At 37.8% G+C, this 20,922-nt stretch overlaps 1 protein-coding gene across 2 annotated transcripts in view; it reads right to left on the bottom strand.

The window, feature by feature from the left end:
- The window catches only part of STON2 (stonin 2), a 170,170-nt gene that overhangs the window by 15,958 nt on the left and 133,290 nt on the right, over positions 1-20,922 (bottom strand). For both annotated transcript variants that reach the window (XM_004470900.5, XM_058292816.1), the window contains one exon: positions 546-2,384. In XM_004470900.5, coding sequence (XP_004470957.1) covers positions 546-2,384 — 1,839 coding nt within the window. The remainder of the gene's footprint in view (positions 1-545; positions 2,385-20,922) is intronic.

The raw sequence follows: 20,922 nt of genomic DNA, 5'->3' as shown, positions 1-20,922 counted from the left end.
GAGGCCACGTCTCTTTCCCATCCCCATGTCTTAGAGACACACTCTGCTTCCTGAGATGTTTGAATTGACAGGTCTTGCTCAGGGAAGCTGGAGTCAGAAATTTAATATTTCAATGTACTGTACAGATAATTTGTCATGAATTGGCCCCTTCACCTGGATTCAGGGCATAGTAAGAAACATACCTCTTCAGAACTCAGAATTCAGCATCTGGAAATGGATAACTTCCAGGGATGTAGCTATCACAGCTAATGAGTAAGGAAAAAAATCTATAAACTGTCCTAGAAAGCAGCTGAGAAGAATAATATATAGTTTTATGGGAGAAGTATGAGAATAAGGAGGTGAAAAGATGAAGTGAAGTGGGTCATCTCTATTAGTTACTTACTTTGCTCAACTATTTTTACTTTTCTGGTCTTACTCTTACTCCATCACCATTCCCACCACACAACAACAAAAAAAACATTCCATATGGAAATAGATTTAGAACTTTGATCCCAGTTCTTTTGCAACCATGAGGTTATTTTCACAGGAGAAAAACCTCTACCTACCTGAGTTTTTGTCAGGCAGCCGGTTTATCCTCCACACAATGGAATTAAAAGCATGTTCATACTTGGCAGTTCCCAGAGTTACTCTCATGACAGGTTCAGAGCCAGATATGCTAGTTGAGCCAAAACTTGCCCCCCGGTTCACTTTGGCTTTCAAAGACTTTTCCCCCAGGACACTTTCCCTGCGGAAATTTTTCACCCACTCACTGGGCACGGGGTAACGAACCATCACATTCTCACAGGGAACCTGAGTGAGAGGGTCACGGTTAGAGGAGAAGCCAGGCGACATCCTAAGCCAGCTTTGCACCTCCACCTCTGCCCCACTGATGCTTGCTGCCGTCCTGAGTGTGAAAGGCAAGGTCTTCTCAGCAAATACTGTCCTGAACCGCATTAGCTCAAACCGGCATGCATCCAAAGGGTTGAACAGAATAACCCGTGAGTTGCTGAATACATCTTCATCCACACATCCATGAAAACGGCACTCATGGAGCTTGATCCACTTTGTGGTGGTGGTAGGCATGATGTCCTGCCGGGAAACTATTTCATTCCCTTTGACGAGGATGTCATTGAGGCCTAAGCGGCACTCTGCAAGCCCAGAGAGGAAAGTCAGAATGTGGATCCGTGTCAAGATATGGTGCTGGAGAATCTGGTTGTCTCCTTTGCTCACAAAGCCAGAGAATTCATCTCTAACATCCACTGTAATCTCCTCTTCAAGGTAGTTCAAGCCAACTGTGCTCAGGTCCATTGACGACACTGGCAGATTCATGAGACGGTCTTGAACAGCATGGATGAAGCTCTGGAAGTCATTGTAGTTGGTGGTGCCCAGCTTAATCACTTGTTCCCTCTCTGCTGTGTGGGACACAGCAGGTTTGGGCTGGTATTTTTTCTTCTCCTTGTAGGTGACCCGGTCAATCCGCAAGCTGTGGATCCTACCATTCTCATCATAGTTTTGGAGCCGGGGTTCTGAAATCTCATGGTAGATCTCCAGCTTGAATTCACGGAATGGTTTTTCTAGGCCCTGCTCATAATAGAGCTGCAGGTAACCACTATCTGTCAGTTTGATATAGATTGGTCCCCAGTGCCTGGAGGACATGATGTTTTTTTTCTCAGGGATCCTTAGCATCATTGGCCATCCATCCCTGGGCTGGGATAGTGTTAAACCAGGCCAGTAATCATCTAGTTCAACCCAAGCTATTGGGTCATCATCAGGCAGTATTTCATTGCCTAAGTGGTCAGGATCATGGATTTGGAGCTGCTTGAGTTTTTCAACAGCATCTGAGTGTGAATGATTTTGGCTTGAGTCATCAAAACTGATGGCATCCTGGTAGATGACAATAAGTGAGTTTCTTTGGCTTTTGCCTGTGGTACTGGAAATGGAATTGTTTTGGGAACGCCTCTCCTGCTCTTCAAAGAAAGCACTGAATGGGTTGATAGGGGAGGGTTGCACATCCTGCAGTGTCTCATTCAGGAAAGGATTGGTTGCCCTCCAAGGTGGAGCTTCACTTACGGAAGGTGGATGGCTTAAAGAGGAAATGTCCAGTTTCTGAATTTTGGAGACATTCATCCAAGTGCTCTTTGGACGTTCCCTCTTCTTGAAGGATCCAGTGGAGTTAGAAGGTACATCTGTGATCACAGATGTAATAGGTGGTAGATTTGACTTAAGAGGAGAAGTGATTGGTGGTAAAGGGCGGTTGACTTCATTGTCATCAAATGTGACCCAGCTGGGGAAACGAGCAGGGGTCACTGGAGTGACTAGGTGCCCATTCATGGCTGGACTGCTTGCCTGCCAGCTGATGGCCTCCATCTCTACCTCTTCATCTTCCTGGAGCGAGGAAGAATTGTCTAAAAGGAAAAGGAGAACACATGAGGGGCTGCCATTTAGGGCTTCTGGAGGTATGAGAAAGTGAGAGTATATGTAAATACATGAATGGAATTTTATTTGGAATCCAATAAAAGCCAAAGTAGCTGTCTTGAGTGCTTAATACGGACACGGATCTCACAATTTTGTAATGAGGGGCCATCGCATTAAATGCAGGAATAATACAAATAGCTACATCAACACCAATGCACTGGTAGGAACATCACTTGCAATTTAAATCTTATACACAATCCCATTTATAGAAGGTTCTGGAATTGATGTTTTTTTTTTACTCTGCTCTAAAGTACGTATTCTTAAGCTTCAGACACTGAAAACCATTTCCTATATAAAATGATGTAAAGTTCACCTCAATGAAGAAACAAGTTATCTGCTGTGATAATATGATTGTAGTAATGTAATTGGAGGGGTTTTAGCCCAAATGTGATCAATAAATATTAAAGATAAAGAGTTACCATCCTTAAAAAAGCTTATAACATAGATAAAAATACAAAAAAAATATGACAGAAATTTGGGCAAAAGACAATTCATGAAAGAGATTACAAATTTCTAATAAGCATGTGAAAAAAGTATCTAACCTCACTAGCAAAGAAATGCAAATTAAAACTAAAAACAACAACAAACAGTAAAGACTTACTGCTTTTAGTATTCACTGAAGGTAAGGGTGCTATGATATGGACACTAAGTAGATCATTAATGAAAAATTTTGCAAACCCTGAAAAGTGATTTGGCAATTTGTATTAAGTATTTTACAAATGGTCATAAGCCATAATGGAGTATTTCTAAATTATTTCCTAAGGAAATGAATAAAAATTGTGACCAAGTTTGAATAGGAGATTTTTTTAAAGATTTATTGAAATGTATCACTCATACATAAACATACATAAGTATATAATAGTTGTGAACTTAAAAAACAAACATATATAACATCAAACAAACATATATAACATCTTACCCTACCACCAATAACTTGCATTGTTTTTAGACCTTTTTAACTAATAATTAAATAGCATTGTCAAAATATTACTACTAAACAAAGTATTTTTGCCCTAACCAATCCTATTATTATCTTTATATCATTTATATATGAACATACATAAACAATTAAGTATATAGTAAAAGTTGTGAATTTACAAAGCAAATATGCATAACATCATACAGGGGTCCGATACATCAACTCTCCAACAACACCTTGCATTGTCATGAGACGTTTGTTACAAATTATGAAAGAATATTATCAAAATCTTACTACTAATCATAGTCCTTATTTTACCTTTGGTGTGTGTTTTCCCTCAACCCACCCTATTATTTTTTAAATATATTTTTTAAATATATTTTTTTAAAAATTTTTTTCTGACAGAAGTTATAAACTTATAAAAACAATCATGCACACGTGCAGAATTCCCAAACAACACCTCTCCATTAACACAACACAATGTGGTGTGTCATTTGCTGCAGATAAAATAATATCATTTGATTGTTACCATGTCCGTAGAGTACATTTGGCTCACATTTTTCATACTGCTTCAGTATCAACACAGTACATCTTTTACATAGATGCAAGAATATTATATTATTACTACTAACCGCAGTCCATAGGTCACTCCAGCTGTATTTTCCCATGCTTCTCCACATTCCCAGCACCCTGCAGTAGTGATATACATTTGTTCTAGCTAACAAAGGACACTCTTGCATCTGAACAATCAACCACGATTCTCATCCACCTCTTGGTTTACTGTGCTATCCACTTCCTAGATTATTCTCTAGCATTCTGTCAGTTGGCATTTACATAACTAGACTACCATTTTCAGTCACATCCCCATTTATAAACTAGCTGTTACTGTGTGTTACCATCCACTCTATACATTTCCACAATTTTACAGTAAAGCTAATTAAAATCTCCACATACATTAAACATCAGTAGCCCCTCAGTCCTTATATCCTTTAAGATTATACCATCTACCACCAGGTCTTCAAGATATTTTCCAAAAATTTCTTTTGTTTTATGGTTCTTGCTTTTTAGTTTTTTTAATCCATTTTGAGTTAATTTTTGGATAAGGTGTGAGATAGGAGTCCTCTTTCCTTCTTTCAGCTATGGATGTCCAATTCTTTCAGCATCTTTTGTTGAATGGATTGTTCTGCCCGAGTTGTGTGACTTTGACAGGCAAGTCAAAAATCACTTGACCATACCTGTGCCTGTTTCTGAACCATAAATTTGGTTCCATTGGTCTATTTTGTCTGTCCTTAGGCTAGTACCATGCTGTTTTTACCACTATAGGTAGGTATTATGGTTTAAAGTCTGGAGATAAGGGTTCACTTTTCCTTTTTATGATGTTTCTGGCTCTTCAGGACTCCTTACCCTTCCAAATAAATTTAATGATTGTGTTTTCAATTTTTCTTTAACGCTGGTGGAATTTTTTGGGGGATTGCATTAAATTTGTATATCAATTTGAGTAGAACTGACATCTTGATGATATTTAGCCTTCCAATCCATGAGCATGGAATGTTCTTCCAATTATTTAGGGCTTTTCTGACTTGCTTTAACACTGAATTGCAGTTTTCTGAATACAAGCCCTTTACATCATTGGTTAAGTTTATTCCTGACTACTTGAGTTTTATCTGTCATATTTTATTTTCACCACTCTTTTGACACTTTTAGTTACTTTTATTGATATAATCTTCATTTCTAGACTCTCTCCTGTCTTTTTTTTTCAGGCTCTAGCACACCCTTTAGTATTTCCTGAAAATCTGGTTTCTTGCTTAGAAATTCTCTCAGTTTCTGTTTATCTGTGAATATTCTAATTTTGCCCTCATTTTTGAAAGACAGTCTTGCTGGATATAAGATTCTTGGCTGGAAGTTTTTCTCTTGTAGTATTTTCAATATATTAGACCATTGTCTTCTTGCCTCCATGGTTTCTGGTGACAAATCAGCACTTAATCTTATTGGCTATCCCTTATATATTATGCATTGCTTTTCTCTTGGCTCTCAGAATTCTCTCTTTGTCTTTGACTTTTGATGTTGTGATGAGTATATGTCTTGGAGTTGGTCTATTTGGATTTTTTCGGATGGGAGTACATTGTGCTTCATGGATATCTATGTCCTTCAATAGGGTTGGGAAATTTTCTACCATTATTCCTTCAAATATTCCTTCTGCCCCTTTTCCCTTCTCTTCTCCTTCTGGAACACGCAATGACACATAAGTTACATGTCTCTTGCTGTCATTTAGATCCCTGAGACCTTGTTCAACTTTTTTCCATTCTTTTCTTCATCTTTTCTTTCAGAAGTTCACTTTCAGAGGCCATTTCTTCAAGCTCACCAATCCTTTCTTCTGCCTCCTCAAATCTGCTATGATTCCAATTTTTAAAAATTTCATTTATTGCACCTTCATTCCCATAAGATCTGCTGTTTTTCTATGTATGCTTTCAAAGTCTTCTTTGTGCTCATCCAATGCCTTCTTTTTTTTTTTTTTTTTTTTTATTAATTTTTTTATTTTTTATTGACTTTGTAATAATATTACATTAAAAATATATATGTGAGGTCCCCCAATGCCTTCTTAATATGCTTAATCTCTTTAGCCAGCTCATGGAATTTATTAAGGAGATTTGTTTGAATATCTATAATTAGTTGTCTCAACTCCTTTTTTTTTTTTTTTTTTTAAGATTTATTTATTTTATTTAATTCCCCTTGCCCCCAGGTGTCTGTTCTCTGTGTCTATTTGCTGCGTCTTGTTTCTTTGTCGGCTTCTGTTGTCGTCAGCAGCACGGGAAGTGTGGGCAGCGCCATTCCTGGGCAGGCTGCACTTTCTTTCGCGCTGGGCGGTTCTCCTTATAGGGCACACTCCTTGCTCGTGGGGCTCCCCTACGTGGGGGACACCCCTGCTTGGCACGGCACTCTTTGCGCACATCAGCACTGTGCATGGGCCAGCTCCACATGGGTCTAGGAGGTCCAGGGTTTGAACCACAGACCTCCCATGTGGTAGACGGACGCCCTAACCACTGGGCCAAGTCCGTTTCCCTCAACTCCTTTATATCATCTGGAGGCTTATCTTGTTCCTTTAACTGGGCCATAGCTTTCTGTTTCTTGGTGTGGATTATAATTTTTGTTGGTGTCTTCACATCTTGCATACTAGCATACTTATTCTTGGTGCAGTTTTTCTCTTTAGTTTAGGGCTTCCTATTGTTTCTCTCTTCCTGGTTATGCAGTAGGAACCAAGCATGTAGTTGGTGCTGTAAGCTATGGAGGCTCAAGCTGCCCTCATTGTACCAGGGACCAGTGAAGCTTCTTCCAACTTTCTCCTTTGCCAGGGATAGGGACAGCTATGTAGAATAATCCATGTGCAGGCCTAGACTGTAGCTGTCCAGAGACTGATGCAGCTTCTCATCCCTTTCTCCCCTGCCTGGGATAGGGATGGAGCTGCAGGTATGGGCAGCAATCTATGTAGTGCAGGTCCAAGATGACTGTAGTTGCCCTGGTAGACTTCTGATTTTTAGTCTATTCCAGCCAAAGTTACCTGCAGTTACTTGTATAGGCTGGTGCAGGGCTCCTCAGCCTCCTCCCCTTCAGAAGTGGGGCTGAAGCCTAGGCAGACTGCAGGCTGATTTGCATGACAGAAACTAGTTCCTGGCGGCGGACTTGGCCCAGTGGTTAGGGCGTCTGTCTACCACATGGGAGGTCTTCGGTTCAAACCCCGGGCCTCCTTGATGAGTGTGGAACTGGCCCATGAGCACTGCTTATGTGCGCAAGGAGTGCCCTGCCACGCTGGGGTGTCACCTGCATAGGGGAGCCCCACACGCAAGGAATGCACCCCGTAAGGAGAGCCACCCAGCATGAAAGAAAGTGCAGCCTGCCCAGGAATGGTGCCGCACACACAGAGAGCTGACACAACAAGATGACGCAACAAAAAGAAACACAGATTCCCGTGCCGCTGACAACAACAGAAGTAGACAAAGAAGATGCAGCAAATAGACACAGAGGACAGACAACTGGAGTGGGGGGGGAAGGGGAGAGAAATAAATAAATAAATCTTAAAAAAGAAAAAGAAACTAGCTCCTGCCCACACTGAGAATGTCATTCAGCTCAGCTTCCCCTCAGGCTGGGGTGGAGTTAGAATGGTGCCTACTAGCCTCTTTCTGACTTGGGTTCTTTCACACTCCAGCTGTTACCAGGGTTATCTCTTAGCCAGCCAAGTCTACCAATCAATAGCCGAAATCAGCAGCCAACTATCTTCTCCTCCCATTTCAGGGAAATGGAGCTTCCAGCCACAGAACAGCTCCTTGGGCAGCTCTGGCCACCAGAGTAGAAGTCACCGGCCTCCGTGGCTTGGCCGGTAATTTCCCGTAGAGGCTGGCAGCAGGTCCCCACAGTTTCCTCCCTGCTGGAGCTGCAAGATGACCTGGATGGGAAGAAGCCGGTCCCCACCAGCACTGGGATTTTCACTCTGCCCTGCTTCCCCCGTGTCAGGCGCTGAGTGAAGATGGTGGCTCCCAGGCTCTTTCTGACTTGGACAGGCTCAAACTTCAGCTGTTCTCAGGATTATAATTTAGTCCACTGAATTTACTCATCAATAGCTGAAATTGGTGCCTAATTGTCTCTTCCTCCCTGGTTTTGGGGAAGTAGAGCTTTCAAATCCAGCCCCGGAACAGCTCCTGAGGCGGCTTTTGCCTCCGATGGAGGATGGGCACTGGCCTCCGGGGCGTGGAGCGCTGTACTTACGAGTCTTCTCTGCAGATGGGCAGCCTCCTCTTTCCATTCCTTCAAAGATGTGGCAGAATGCTCTTCTGGCCTCCTGGAGCTCCCAAACAGGTGCTTCAGCTAGCTCCAGAGAGCTCTGGGTGTTTGCTAACTGCCCTGTAGCAGGAGCTGAGTCTAGGAGCTCCTTGGTCCACCACCATCTTGCTGGTCAGAGATATTCATTTTCACAAATAAACAAATAAAGATTTTAAACACCATCAGTTAGGTGAATGTTTAAGGAATTAATGCTCACAATGGAATAATACCCAGTCATTAAAATGTTTACAAAGTCTGCAGTGACATGAGAAAGTGCTACAATATAATTTATTAATTTCTTTTCTCTAAAACACTTTTCTATACCGGCCTTTATTTTATGATAAAAAGATTATTACAAATAAAACACCCCCTCTAAGCAAGGTCTTTGAGGAATGGAATACAGGTTATGAGTTTTGGTGGGGAAAAGAGCCAAATCTTTTAAGTAGTATGAGGACCCTGTGTGTCTAGTGGGGTTATGGGAAGGATGGGGAATGAAGAGGCCTTGGAAAGGAGGAATGTATTATAATAAAGGAATGGCACAGAAAATGAATGCCTGACATACAGTAGATACTCTGTAAAGGTTTGTTGATTGAATGAAGAAAAACTTTGCTTTGGAACAGGTGCTCTATTCTGTATCATATGTCTCAGAAGATCTCATATGGAGATCTCAGCCACATTCCGTCCACTGTTTCTATTTTGGTCCTTGGAATGAAAGAGAAATGGATACTTGAATGGTTGTGTTTTCTGACTAACTAAACCTTCACACATGTGAATATCAACCATGCCAAATCAGCAGTGCCACACATAAATGTACATGTAATTACACACTTATGGGATGGCTGGCTTGTCATGCATCTTTCCAAGTATATTTACTCGAATAGCAATTCCCTCAATAGTTTGAAAATGTAGGTTAAACACAAACATACACAAACATATCCATACCTACCCTGGAAATATAAGGTATAAAAAGTATTTTCTACATGTACAACATTCCTAAAAGGATTTCAAAGCACTTAAAGAAAAAATTTTTTAAGGAATTTTTTTTTTCAATTTTATTTTTTTTAGGAGGTACTGGGGATTGAACCCAGGACCTCTTACATGTGAAGCAGCCACTCAACCACCAAGCTACATCTGCAGCCCAGCACTTTAAAATTAAAGATAAGAATCTCCAATGCAATCATTAATCCCTTTTAGTAGATGCATAAGTTATTTTCTGGAAAATTAAGGGAAAGCGGTCAGGAAATAACTCAGGCTTATAGGATTTTATTATTATTATTATTATTATTTTAAATTAAGGCTAAAGGGAATGGTGTGGTCCAGAGTAAAATATAATCACTTCCTTGGATCAGGGGTGTCCTTCAATTTCTAATGAGGCAGCTGTATGGAGCTTTTGTAATGTAATGTTTCCCCCCAAACAGTGTTTTACTGGCCCTGGCCTTGTGTAAGGAATATCCTTTTTGCCTTGGAGCTCATTGCCACTCCCCTGTTTCAGACAAATTGAAGTCCTTTTCTTTAGAGGGTGAATTTCTGGCAAAGCTGTTCAGATTTGTTGCCAAAGGGATTCCCTTCTGTTGGGAACCTTGTCCTCAAAATAGCATTTCTCATCTTCTTCCCAAGCCAAAAAAAAAGAAAGAAAGAGAAAAAAGACTTTTGTTTCCACTGAAGATAATTTTCTTATAACAAATTCCTTTTCAAACTGTTACTTAAAATCACACAAGACCCAGACAGCATTAAAGCATTAGACTCAAATACAATTTCAATCAAGTGTCTTTAAATTTGGGGGAAGACATTTGGAATTTAATTAATTTCTAGAGATGCTACTTTCTCCTTGATAGTTATTAGAAAGTATCAAAAGGCTATTACAAAATTCTTCTCCCATGATTACACCCTGTTTTAAAAGTCTTTGCTTTTGGATGGTGTTAGGGTATTAGTCAAATTTCTGAAAATGACAGTTTTTTTCTATGAAATTATTTTCTTTTAAAAATCTCAATTTAAGATACCGTAACAGATGAAAAGCAGAAGTTGGTCTACAGTGCAAATGAAAATAAACCATATTTTAAGATGAACCCAATGACTGTTCAAACATTACTTTAAAAAATTATCCCTTATTAACACTGACTTTCATATTTTTAGGCTCTTAATTTTACTTCATTTCTCACTTGAGTGAAAGACATCTTCAATTGCTTTTAGGAAGGTTAGGTCATATTTTCTCGGCACTTTTTAAAATTAAAGGAGACACTTTCATATAAAAACAATTTCTCAGTATGTAAAACTTCTGGGATAAAATATATCATATATGACAAAAGTTAATGTTTTAATATACACTGAGAATGTATCCTTAGTAAAAATGGACAAACCCTCACAAATAACTAGAATAAGGAGAACAGAATTCACTAGCAAAGAATAATTTCTAATAACTATTTAGAAAAATTGTTGAACTTTATAAAACAATAAGATATAATTCTCCAAGTATCAGAGAGAAACAGATTTAGGAAAATAGCCATTATTGGTGACATGCAAGGAAATTTACATTTTCATATACTGCTGTGGGAGTGTTAAAAAATCTTTCTGTATTTTTTGGTGTATTTTTTACAGAAAAATACACCAAATGTAAGATAAGGACTATAATTAGTAAGATTTTGACAATATTCTTTCATAATCTCTAACAAATGTCTCACAACAATGCAGGGTGTTCAATCCAATGTCCACATAGAAGAGGTGGCATTGGATTGGGAAAAGTGGACATGGTGGACGATGGGTATGGGGAAAGGCAGGAAGAGATGAGAGGTGGAGGCGTCTTTGGGACATGGAGCTGCCCTGGATGGTGCTTCAGAGGTAATCACCAGACATTGTAAATCCTCACAGGGCCCACTGGATGGAATGGAGGAGAGTATGGGCCATGATGTGAACCATTGTCTATGAGGTGCAGAGGTGCCCAAAGATGTACTTACCAAATCCAATGGATGTGTCATGATGATGGGAACGAGTGTTGTTGGGGGTGGGAGAGGGGGGGTGGGGGGTGGGGTTGAATGGGACCTCACATATATATTTTTAATGTAATATTATTACAAAGTCAATAAAAAAAAAAAAGAACCATAAAAAAAAAAAAAAAAAAACAATGCAGGGTGTTGGTGGAGGGTGGACGTATGGGACCCCTGTCTAACATTATGCGTGTTTGCTTTGTAAGTTCACAACTTTACTATACACTTATTGTTTATATATGTTCACATATAAATGATATAAAGATAATAACAACAATAGGGTGGGTTGGAGGAAAATACTTTGGTTTGTAGTAATATTTTGATGATGCTCTTTAATCATTGGTTTAAAATGATGAACAATTATGCAAGGTATTGGTGGTAGGGTGAATTATGAGAGTCCTATATGATGCTAAGTATGTTTGTTTTGTACGTTCACGACTATTACTACACACTTATTGTTTGTGCATTTTTATGTGTGAGTGATATGCTTCAACACTTTTTTTAAATAAAAAAAATAAAATAAAATGATGCGGGAAGTTTTTTTTTACCTGCCCTCCCCCGCCCCAAAATCTGGAGGACAGCTAGAGATTCAAAATTCCTGCTCATAGAAATTTATTTTAAAGAATTAAGGCAACAATGGTATGTTTATCATAGCAATATATGTAGTAAAGAAAAAAACGGGAACAGCCTAAATGTTCAACAATGGGAAACTCCTACTTAAATTATCTTAAATGGCATGTTTATTCACATGGAATATCTTACTATTATATACTGTTGAGTAAATAACGAGTCAAATTGCCTGTATTTGACTTCTATGTCGGCAGCTTATTGGCTCTGTGAATAAGCTATGTGAAGAATGGCTTAATTTTACTGAGCTTCAGTTTTTCGATATATAAAATCAGAAAAATACTTAATCCTACTTTGCAGGATTGTTGGGAAAATTTAATGGAGATTTTAGAATTGTACCTGGCAAAAAAGTGTTCAATAGATGTTAGCTGCTATTATTAGTATTTCTACTGCTAGAATGGTACGTTTTCACTCATTTTTATATAAATGTATATATATGTATATGTGTGTCTACACGTGCATTTGTATTAAAACTTAGTGATATAATATTTAATAATGTTTTGATATGAAAACAAATGTTGCCAGTTGGATTGAGAGGGAAATGGCTCAAGCAGTTGCTTCCCATATGGGAGGTTTGGTTCCCAATAACTCCTAAAAAAAAAACAACAACAAGCAAACAAATGAAAAAAAAACAACTCAGGGGAGCCTATGTAGCTAAGTGATTGAGTGCCGGCTTCACTTAGGAGGTCCCAGGTTCAATCCCCAGTACCAGTACCTCAAAAAGCAAACAAACAAACAAAATCAAAACAAAAAAAAAGACACAACAAAAGGAGCAAGAAGTGACAGGAAATTTTAAATCAAATCTTTATTCTTAAAAAAAATTATACTGCTCACAAAATAAAAGTTCAAAATATATCATCCTATTTCTACAAATTAACCTTAGAGAGAGGAAACAGTTTAGTTGTGGTCTTGGGTGATAAAAGCAGCAATTAGATTTTTCCTAAGACATTTATGACAGGTATGACTGATATTAGAAACAATGAGGGGGAAAAAAAGGGAGACAAGTTTCTCCAGCAAAAAAATAGTTAACTTTAATCTGAAGATAGTTTGTGCCTATCATTCACAATTCCATTTTATTGACTTATTAAAACTCAAACCAACATTCTAGCATTATTTAAATGCTCTTGCTACCTCTAAGATGATTTTTAAAACAAATCTATTTTATTGAGATGCTACAATTAATTATTAATAAAGCACAGTAGACAATCAACATTTGGTATAATCACATAGTTGAGCATTCATTGATTCAATCATTATAACATTTTCCTTATTCCAATTATAATAATAAAAAACAGACAAAAACTCATTATCTCTAAATCTCACTGTTTCCCCTGCTGTACACCATTATTCTGTTTCTCTAGTTTATTTGTATTAATATTTTGTATAGATGGAGTCAAGCAATATGTAGTACCATGTGTCTAGTTTCTTTCCCTTAGTATATTTACTTTTTTAAAAACCCTTACTGGGAGATTATTAATATATCACTATATACTATAGTCCACAGTTTGCTTTATTTGTATTTTTGCCTGATATTACCATCTTGTATCATTAAAATACATTTAAGTTTGAAGAAAAACAGTCATATATATGCAATATTACCCATATTTATATTTCACATGAGGATTCATTATGTTGTACAGTCCTATGTTACATTTTTTAGCTTTCCTGCCAGTAATATTCATGACCTTAGATTTTCCCTTCTAAACTGTCATACCCATGTAATGGCACTGTTAGTTACGAACTCTGTGATGTGCTTTCACCATTTTCATTATTTTCCACAGATTTATAAGCGATTTTTTTTTTTTAACCAATTCTGCGCAGATTAACCCTCAGCTTTCCATTCTCTATCCTTATTTTATTTTCTGGTGACTTATATGCTAGTTATTAACTCCACAAGTTTACAAAATATATTTATAGTTTATAATAGTGCAATCATACACTATTTGTCCTTGTGTGTCTGGCTTTCTTCACTCAACATAATGCCCTCCAGGTTCATCCATGTTGTCATAAACTTCATGACTTCATTTCTTCCACTACTGCATAATATTCCATCATGTGTATATGCCACAATTTATTTATCCATTCATTGGCTGATGGACACCTGGGTTGTTTCTATCTTTTGGCAATTGTGAATAATGCTGCTATGAACATTGTTAGGCAGATATCTGTGTCACTACTCTCAGTTCTTCTGGGTATATACCTAGGAGTAGTGTTGCAGGATCATGAGGCAAATCTATATTCAACTTCTTTAGGAACTGGCAAACAGGTCTCCACAGTGCTTGTACCATTCTACATTCTCAACAACAGTGAATAAGCATTCCTATCTCTCCATATCCTCTCCAACACTTGTAGCTTTCTAACTTTTTAATAGTGGTCATTTTAATAGGTTTGAAATGATATCTCACTATAGCATTGATTTGCATTTCCCTAATTGCTAGTGATGTTGAATTTTTTTCATGTATTTTTCACCATTAATATTTCTTCTTTGGATAATTGTTTATTCAAGTCTTTTGCCCATTTTAAAAAATTGGGTCATTAATTGTTTTATTGACAAGTTGTAGCATCTCTTTAAGTATCATGGATAAAAATAAAAAAAGAAAAAAGAAAAAATAAATATCATGAATATTAAACTCTTACTGGATATGTGATTTCCAAATATCTTCTCCCATTAAGTTGGCTACCTTTTCATCCATTTCACAAAGTCCTTTGAGGTACAAAAATATTTAATTTTGAGGCAGTCCCATTTATCTATTTTTTCTTTTGTTGCTTGTGCTTTGGGTGTAAGGTGTAAGAGACCCCCACCTACTACAAGGTCTTGTAGAGGTTTCCTTATATTATCTTCTAGGAGTTTTATTATACTGGCTTTATGTTTAAGTCTTTGATCCATTTTAAGTTGATTCTTGTATCAGGAGTGAGATAAGGGGTCCTCCTTCATTTTTTTGATTATGGATATGCCATTCTCCCAGCACCATTTATTGAAGAGACTATTTTGTCCTGGTAATGTGACTTTGTAGCTTTGTAAAAAAAAACAAAAAAACAATTGGCTGTAGAGATGAGGATTTATTTCTGGACTCTCAATTCTATTCCACTGATCTGTGTGTCCATATTTATGCCGTTATCATGCTTTTTTAAAAAAAAGATTTATTTTTTATTTATTTCTCTCCCCTCTCCCACCCCCACCCCCGCCGTTATCTGCTCTCTGTGTCCATTCACTGCATGCTCCTCTGTGACCGCTTCTATCCTTATCAGAGGCACTGGGAATCTGTGTTTCTTTTCGTTGCGTCATCTTGTGTCAGCTCTCCATATGCGTGGTGGCATTCTTGGACAGGCTGCACTTTCTTTCATGCTGGGCAGCTCTCCTTATGGGGTGCACTCCTTGCATGTGGGGCTCCCCTGTACGTGGGGCTCCCCTACGTGGGGGACACCCCTGCGTGGCACAGCACTCCTTGTGTGCATCAGCACTGCACATGGGCCAGCTCCACACGGGTCAAGGAAGCCCAGGGTTTGAACTGTGGCCCTACCGTGTGGTAGGCAGATGTCCTATCTATTGGGCCAAGTCTGCTTCCCTATCATGCTGTTTTGACCACTGTAGCTTTGTAATACATTCCAAGGTCAGGCAGTGCACGTCGTCCCACATTGCTCCTCTTCTTTAAGATGCTTTTGACTATTCAGGTGCACTTTCCCTTCCATGTAAATTTGGTAATTGAATTTTCTATTTCTGTAAAGTAGATAATTAGGATTTTGATTGGTATTGCATTAAATCTATAAATTGGTTTGGATAGGATTGACATCATCAAGATATTTAGTCTTCCAACCATGAACATGAAACATCTTTCCATTTGTTTAGGTCTTCTTCGACCACTTTTAGCATTGGTTTTATAGTTTCCTGAATATCAGTTCTATACATCTTTGTTTAAATTGATTCCTAGGTATTTGAGTCTTTTTGCTACTATTGTAAATGGAATTTCTTTTCCTGATTTCTTCTTCAGATTGTTCAGTACTAGTATACAGAAACATTACTGATTTTTGCATGTTGATCTTGTATCCTGCGACGTTGCTGAACTCATTTATTAGCTCAGAGAACTTGGTCATAGACATTTCAGAATTTTCTAAATAGAGGATCATGTCATCTGTGAATAGCAAGAGTTGTACTTCCTATTTTCCTATTTGGATGCCTTTTATGTATTTTTCTTATCTAATTGCTCTAGTTAGAACTTCTTGCATAATGTTGAGTAACAGTGGTGACAGTGGGTAACCTAGACTTTTTCCTGACCTTAGAGGGAAAGTTTTTAACCTTTCCCCATTAAGTACGATGTTGGCTGTGGAATTTTCATATATGCCCTTTATCATATTGAGAAATTTTCTTTCTATTCCTATTTTTTCAAAGTTTTTTTAATCAAGAAAGGATTCTGGATTTTGCTAAATCTAGTTTTTTGTATCTATCGAGATGATCATGTGGGTTTTTTTCCCTTCAATTTGTTAATGTGGTGTATTATGTTGATTGATTTTATGTTGAACCACTCTTGCATTCCAGGAATAAATCCTACATGATCATGGTGTATAATTCTTTGGATATGCTGTTGGATTCTATTTACAAGGATTTTGTTGAGAATTTTTACATCTATGTTCATTAGAGAGATTGGTCTATAATTTTCTTTACTTGTAGTATCCTTACCTGGCTTTGGTATTAGGGTGATGTCGGCTTCATAAAATGTGTTGGGTAATTTTCACTCCACTTCTATTTTTTGGAAGAGTTTAAAAAGGATTCATGTTAATTCTTCTCAAAATGCTTGGCAGAATTCACTTGTGAAGCTATCTGAAATTCTCTTTTTTGGGATATTTTTAAATGATATTTCAGTATCTTTAAATGTGAGTGGTTTGTTGAGTTCTTGTATTCCTTGTACAGTCAATATAAATTGTTTGTATGTTTCTAGGAATTTGTTCATCAAGGTTGTCTAGTATGTTGGTATACAGTTTCTCATAAAATCCTCTCATGATCCTTTTTATTTCTGAGGGGTCAGCCATAACTTCCCCCCCTGCATTTTCAATTTTATTTATTTGCATCTTCTCTTTTTTCTTTGTTACTCTAAGCTAAGGGTTTGTCAATTTTATTGATCTTCTCAAAGAACCAGGTTTTGGTTTTGTTGATTTTCTATATTGTTTTGTTCTCAAAATCATTTATTTCTGCTCTAATCTTTATTTCTTTCCATCTGCTTCCTTTGAAACTGGTTTGCTGTTCTTTTTCTAGTTCCTCCAGGTGTTCAGTTAGGTCTTTAATTTTAGCTCTCTTCTCTTTTTAAATTTGGCATTTAGGGCACATTCCCTCTCTGTACTGTCTTCATTGATTCCCATAAGTTTTGATAAGTTATGTTCATTTTCATTCATTTTGAGATATTTACTAGTTTCTCTTACAATTTCTTCTTGGAACCACTAATTGTTTAGAAATGTATTGTTTAACCTCTACATTTGTGAATTTTTCCCCTTCCTGTCTCAGATCATTCCATTATGATCTGAGAAAGTGCTTTGTTTAATTTCAATTCTTTTTTATATTTCTTGAGACATGCTGTGTGACCCACCACGGGGTCTATCCTGGAGAAAGATCCATGAGCACTTGAGAAGAATGTATAACCCTTTGATTTGGGGTACAATGTTCCATATATGTCTGCAAGGTCTAACTCATTTATCATACTGTTCATGTTCTGTTTCCTTGTTGATCTTCTGTCTAGTTGTTCTATCTAATGATATGAGTGATGTGTTAGACATCTCTACAATTATAGTTGAAGACTATTTCTCCCTTCAATTTTTCTAGAGTTTGCTTCATGTACTGTGTGGCACCGTGGTTAGGGGCATAGATATGTATGATATTTCTTCCTGGTGAATTGTCCTTTCATTAATATATAATGGCCTTCTGTGTATCTAACATTTTTGCATTTGAAGTCTGTTTTGTCTGATAATAGTACAGCTATCCCAGTTCATTTTTAGTTGCTGTTTTCGTGGAGTATCTTTTTCCAATTTTTTATTTTTAGCTGATTTGCATCCCTAGGTCTAAGGTGAGTTTCTTGTAGGCAGCATATGGATGGCTCATGTTTTTTTAATCCATTCTGTCAGCCTGTATTTTTTGATTGGGAGTTTATTCCATTCACATTCAATGATATTACTATAAATGCATTATTTACTTGCACAACTTTATTATTTGGCTTTTGTATGTCATATATTGTTTTCATCTGTCATTTTACTCTTTTTGTTATACTTTCTGCTACTCTTCCCTTCTACACTCTCCTTGAAACCTCTTCCTCCCATCTTTTTCCTTTGGGCTGTAAGGCTCCCTTTTAATGATTCTGCAAAGGTGAATTCTTTTTTTAATGAACTCTCACAGTTTCTGTTTATTTGGAGTATTTTTTAACTCATCTTCATATTTGAATCACAGTTTTGCTGGATAAAGAATTCTTGGCTGGCAGTTTTTCTTTCAGTATCCTAATTATAACATACCACTGTCTTCTCCCTTTCATGGTTTCTAATGAGAAATCTGCACTAAGTCTTACTCAACATCTCTTGCATGTGATGGTTTGCTTCTCCCTTTCTGCTCTCAGAATTTTCTCTTCATATTGGTGTCTGACATTCTGAGTAGTATTAACTTGGAATAGGTCTATGTATTCTGATAGGGGTATGCTGTGCTTTGTAAACATGTAAATTCATTTCTTTCATAAGAGTTGGGAATTTTTCAGCCATTATTTCCTCAAATACTCCTTCTGCCTCTTTTCCATGCTCTTCTCCTTCTGGAATTCCCATGACATGTATGTGGTTGTGTTTCATATTATCATTCATCTCACTGAGCTCCTGCTTACTTTTTTCCATTCTTTTCTATCTCTGTTCTTCTCCCTCTTCAATTTAAGCTGTTTTGTCTTCTGTATCACTTATTATTTCTTCTAGCATTCCAAGTATGCTGCTGTAGGTAATGTGTTTTTTATTTTACCTATTGTGTCTTTCATTCCCATAAGCTCTGCTATTTTTCTATTCAGATTTTAAAATTCTTCTTTGTGCTTCTTATCAAAGGAGTTTCTATCATGGATATAATAAGCTGAGACTTACTTAATCATCACAATATACTGTGATTTATAAAAGCAGAACCAGAGGCCATGAGGCCATTCAAATGTTCTCTACTTTATGCAGGAGAGAGGATGCTTTGATGCTGGTACAGTGACCTGATCAGAGATATCTCAAAAGTGAATAAAGAAGCCAATTTATCAAGCTTCCACTTACCAGCGCTTAATAGAAATCCCTATCAAGAACATTCTACTCTGCATTCTGGTTTTTATTTACTACTGAAGCAGTATTGAGAATCTGTTTCAGATGACTGGCCAGCTTGCCTTGCCAGCTCTGTCTCTGCTTATCAAAATGGACTGATCCAACACAGTTTGTTTTTGTTTTTTGTTTTTTTTGCTCAAAAAAGCCAACACCAGAATTTAAGCTTCTTGAGTGGTCTAGGGATATCCCTAACATCTTATTTGTTCCTAATCAATCTAGTCTTTCTTGTTCTAAATGTTCGCCTCTGTTTTACATTGCCTACTTCCTCACACCTTGCCCAATACTCAATTCCTATATCCTTGCCTTGGGTCCCTTCATCTAACTACTAAACTTCAATTCATCTCTCTTACTGGTTCCCTGGCTTATTTTGCCTTTCTGATGTCAGTTTCTCATGTTTTAGATGCAAGATCCATTATCCAACTCCTAGTCTGGGCAGAGACTCCACTCTAGCACCTTGTGGTTTTCTGTCATGGACAACTCCAGTTACCCAGCAGAGATCATGGGTGAGGTTGGGGAGGGCAGGGCTGGGTTCTGACATCCATGGAAAATTGAAAAAAAATCAGCATTCTGTTTTAAAAACTAATTTCTGATCATTTTATATGCCAGGGTATCTAAAAAAAGACTTAAATAGTAACACAACTTGCAGAGGTCTTAACCTGTGTTTTACTTTTTATTGCCATGGCAAAAAGTCCTCCAACTAATTACCAGCTCACCAAAGAGAAGCAAAGAGGAGTTTCTAGGTTCTAAGCCCTTTTGGATGGGCTGTGATGATCTTCATATTGGTCAAACTCATATAAAGGGAAAAGAAATAGAAAGGGCTCTTTTGGTTCAGAGAGAAAGAGTGGGATCTAGAAGATACTATAAAGAACATACAGTAGGGGCAAGGAATAAACGGAGTCTCCATCCTGATACTTATTTGAGTGTACTTCTCTTTTCCATTAAGTGTCAGGGTTGGGGCTAAGGAAAAAGGATTGCGCAGAGGGCTACTGGCAAAGTCCCCAGAAGCAGTGGCAAAAACCATAGTGCTCATGCCCTTTCTATGGCCGGTATAAGTCACTTACCAGGACCACCTGCCCCACTGCCACAGTGAAGCCCCATCATTTGTGCCTCCAAATCCTTACTATTAGCTGGGTTACCAAGTGAGGACAAGCTCCAGAAACAAACCAGAACACTTGTAAGTTCCAAGGAACTCCTGAAACTCTAAGGTGAGGAATCACCCAAGTTCCTAGACTTTTACTGAAGGATTAGGGCCAATCAGTACACCCTGAATTTGGGTTAGAAGAGATTGAACTCTGCTGTTATATTCAGTTGGCAATATTGACTTCTCAGAGCCTCATTGCTATTGGGTGAGCAGTAAAGTCAGGTTTCAGGTAAGACTATCCCTAGATGAAACTGCCAAGGAAGGTAAAGACACATCTTACTCCCTTTACCATCTCTTACATGCAATAATGAGAAGGCAAAAAGGACCAGATTTATGAGGAAGCAGGGAGCATTCAAGGATAAGGGCTTGATTATCTTCCTAGGTATGATGATGAGTAACAGAAAACAAAGCTGTCTCAGAAAGGATGTTAAAATGGCCAAATGAAATCAATCTTGAGGTAGTCCCAGCAATGGCCACCTGTATTCTCTCTCCCTGTAACCTTCAGCACACTGAGGACTGCTTTGAACCAGCACTAACTCAAGTCCTACCAATCAGTATATGCTCCTGCAGAGCTGGTATTCATCATCCTGTGTAGATGTAATGTTTTTATATCTGATTTCCATTGTGAGGGCCATGGACCATCTGCATGAGAATCATCCCATCTGGGACTGGAGCTTGGTAAT

The sequence above is a fragment of the Dasypus novemcinctus genome, chromosome 3 (genome assembly GCF_030445035.2).
Source record: "Dasypus novemcinctus isolate mDasNov1 chromosome 3, mDasNov1.1.hap2, whole genome shotgun sequence".
NCBI classification, from domain to species: domain Eukaryota; kingdom Metazoa; phylum Chordata; class Mammalia; order Cingulata; family Dasypodidae; genus Dasypus; species Dasypus novemcinctus.
Note: the sequence above shows the minus strand (reverse complement) of the source record. Positions and strands in the feature narration are given on the sequence as shown.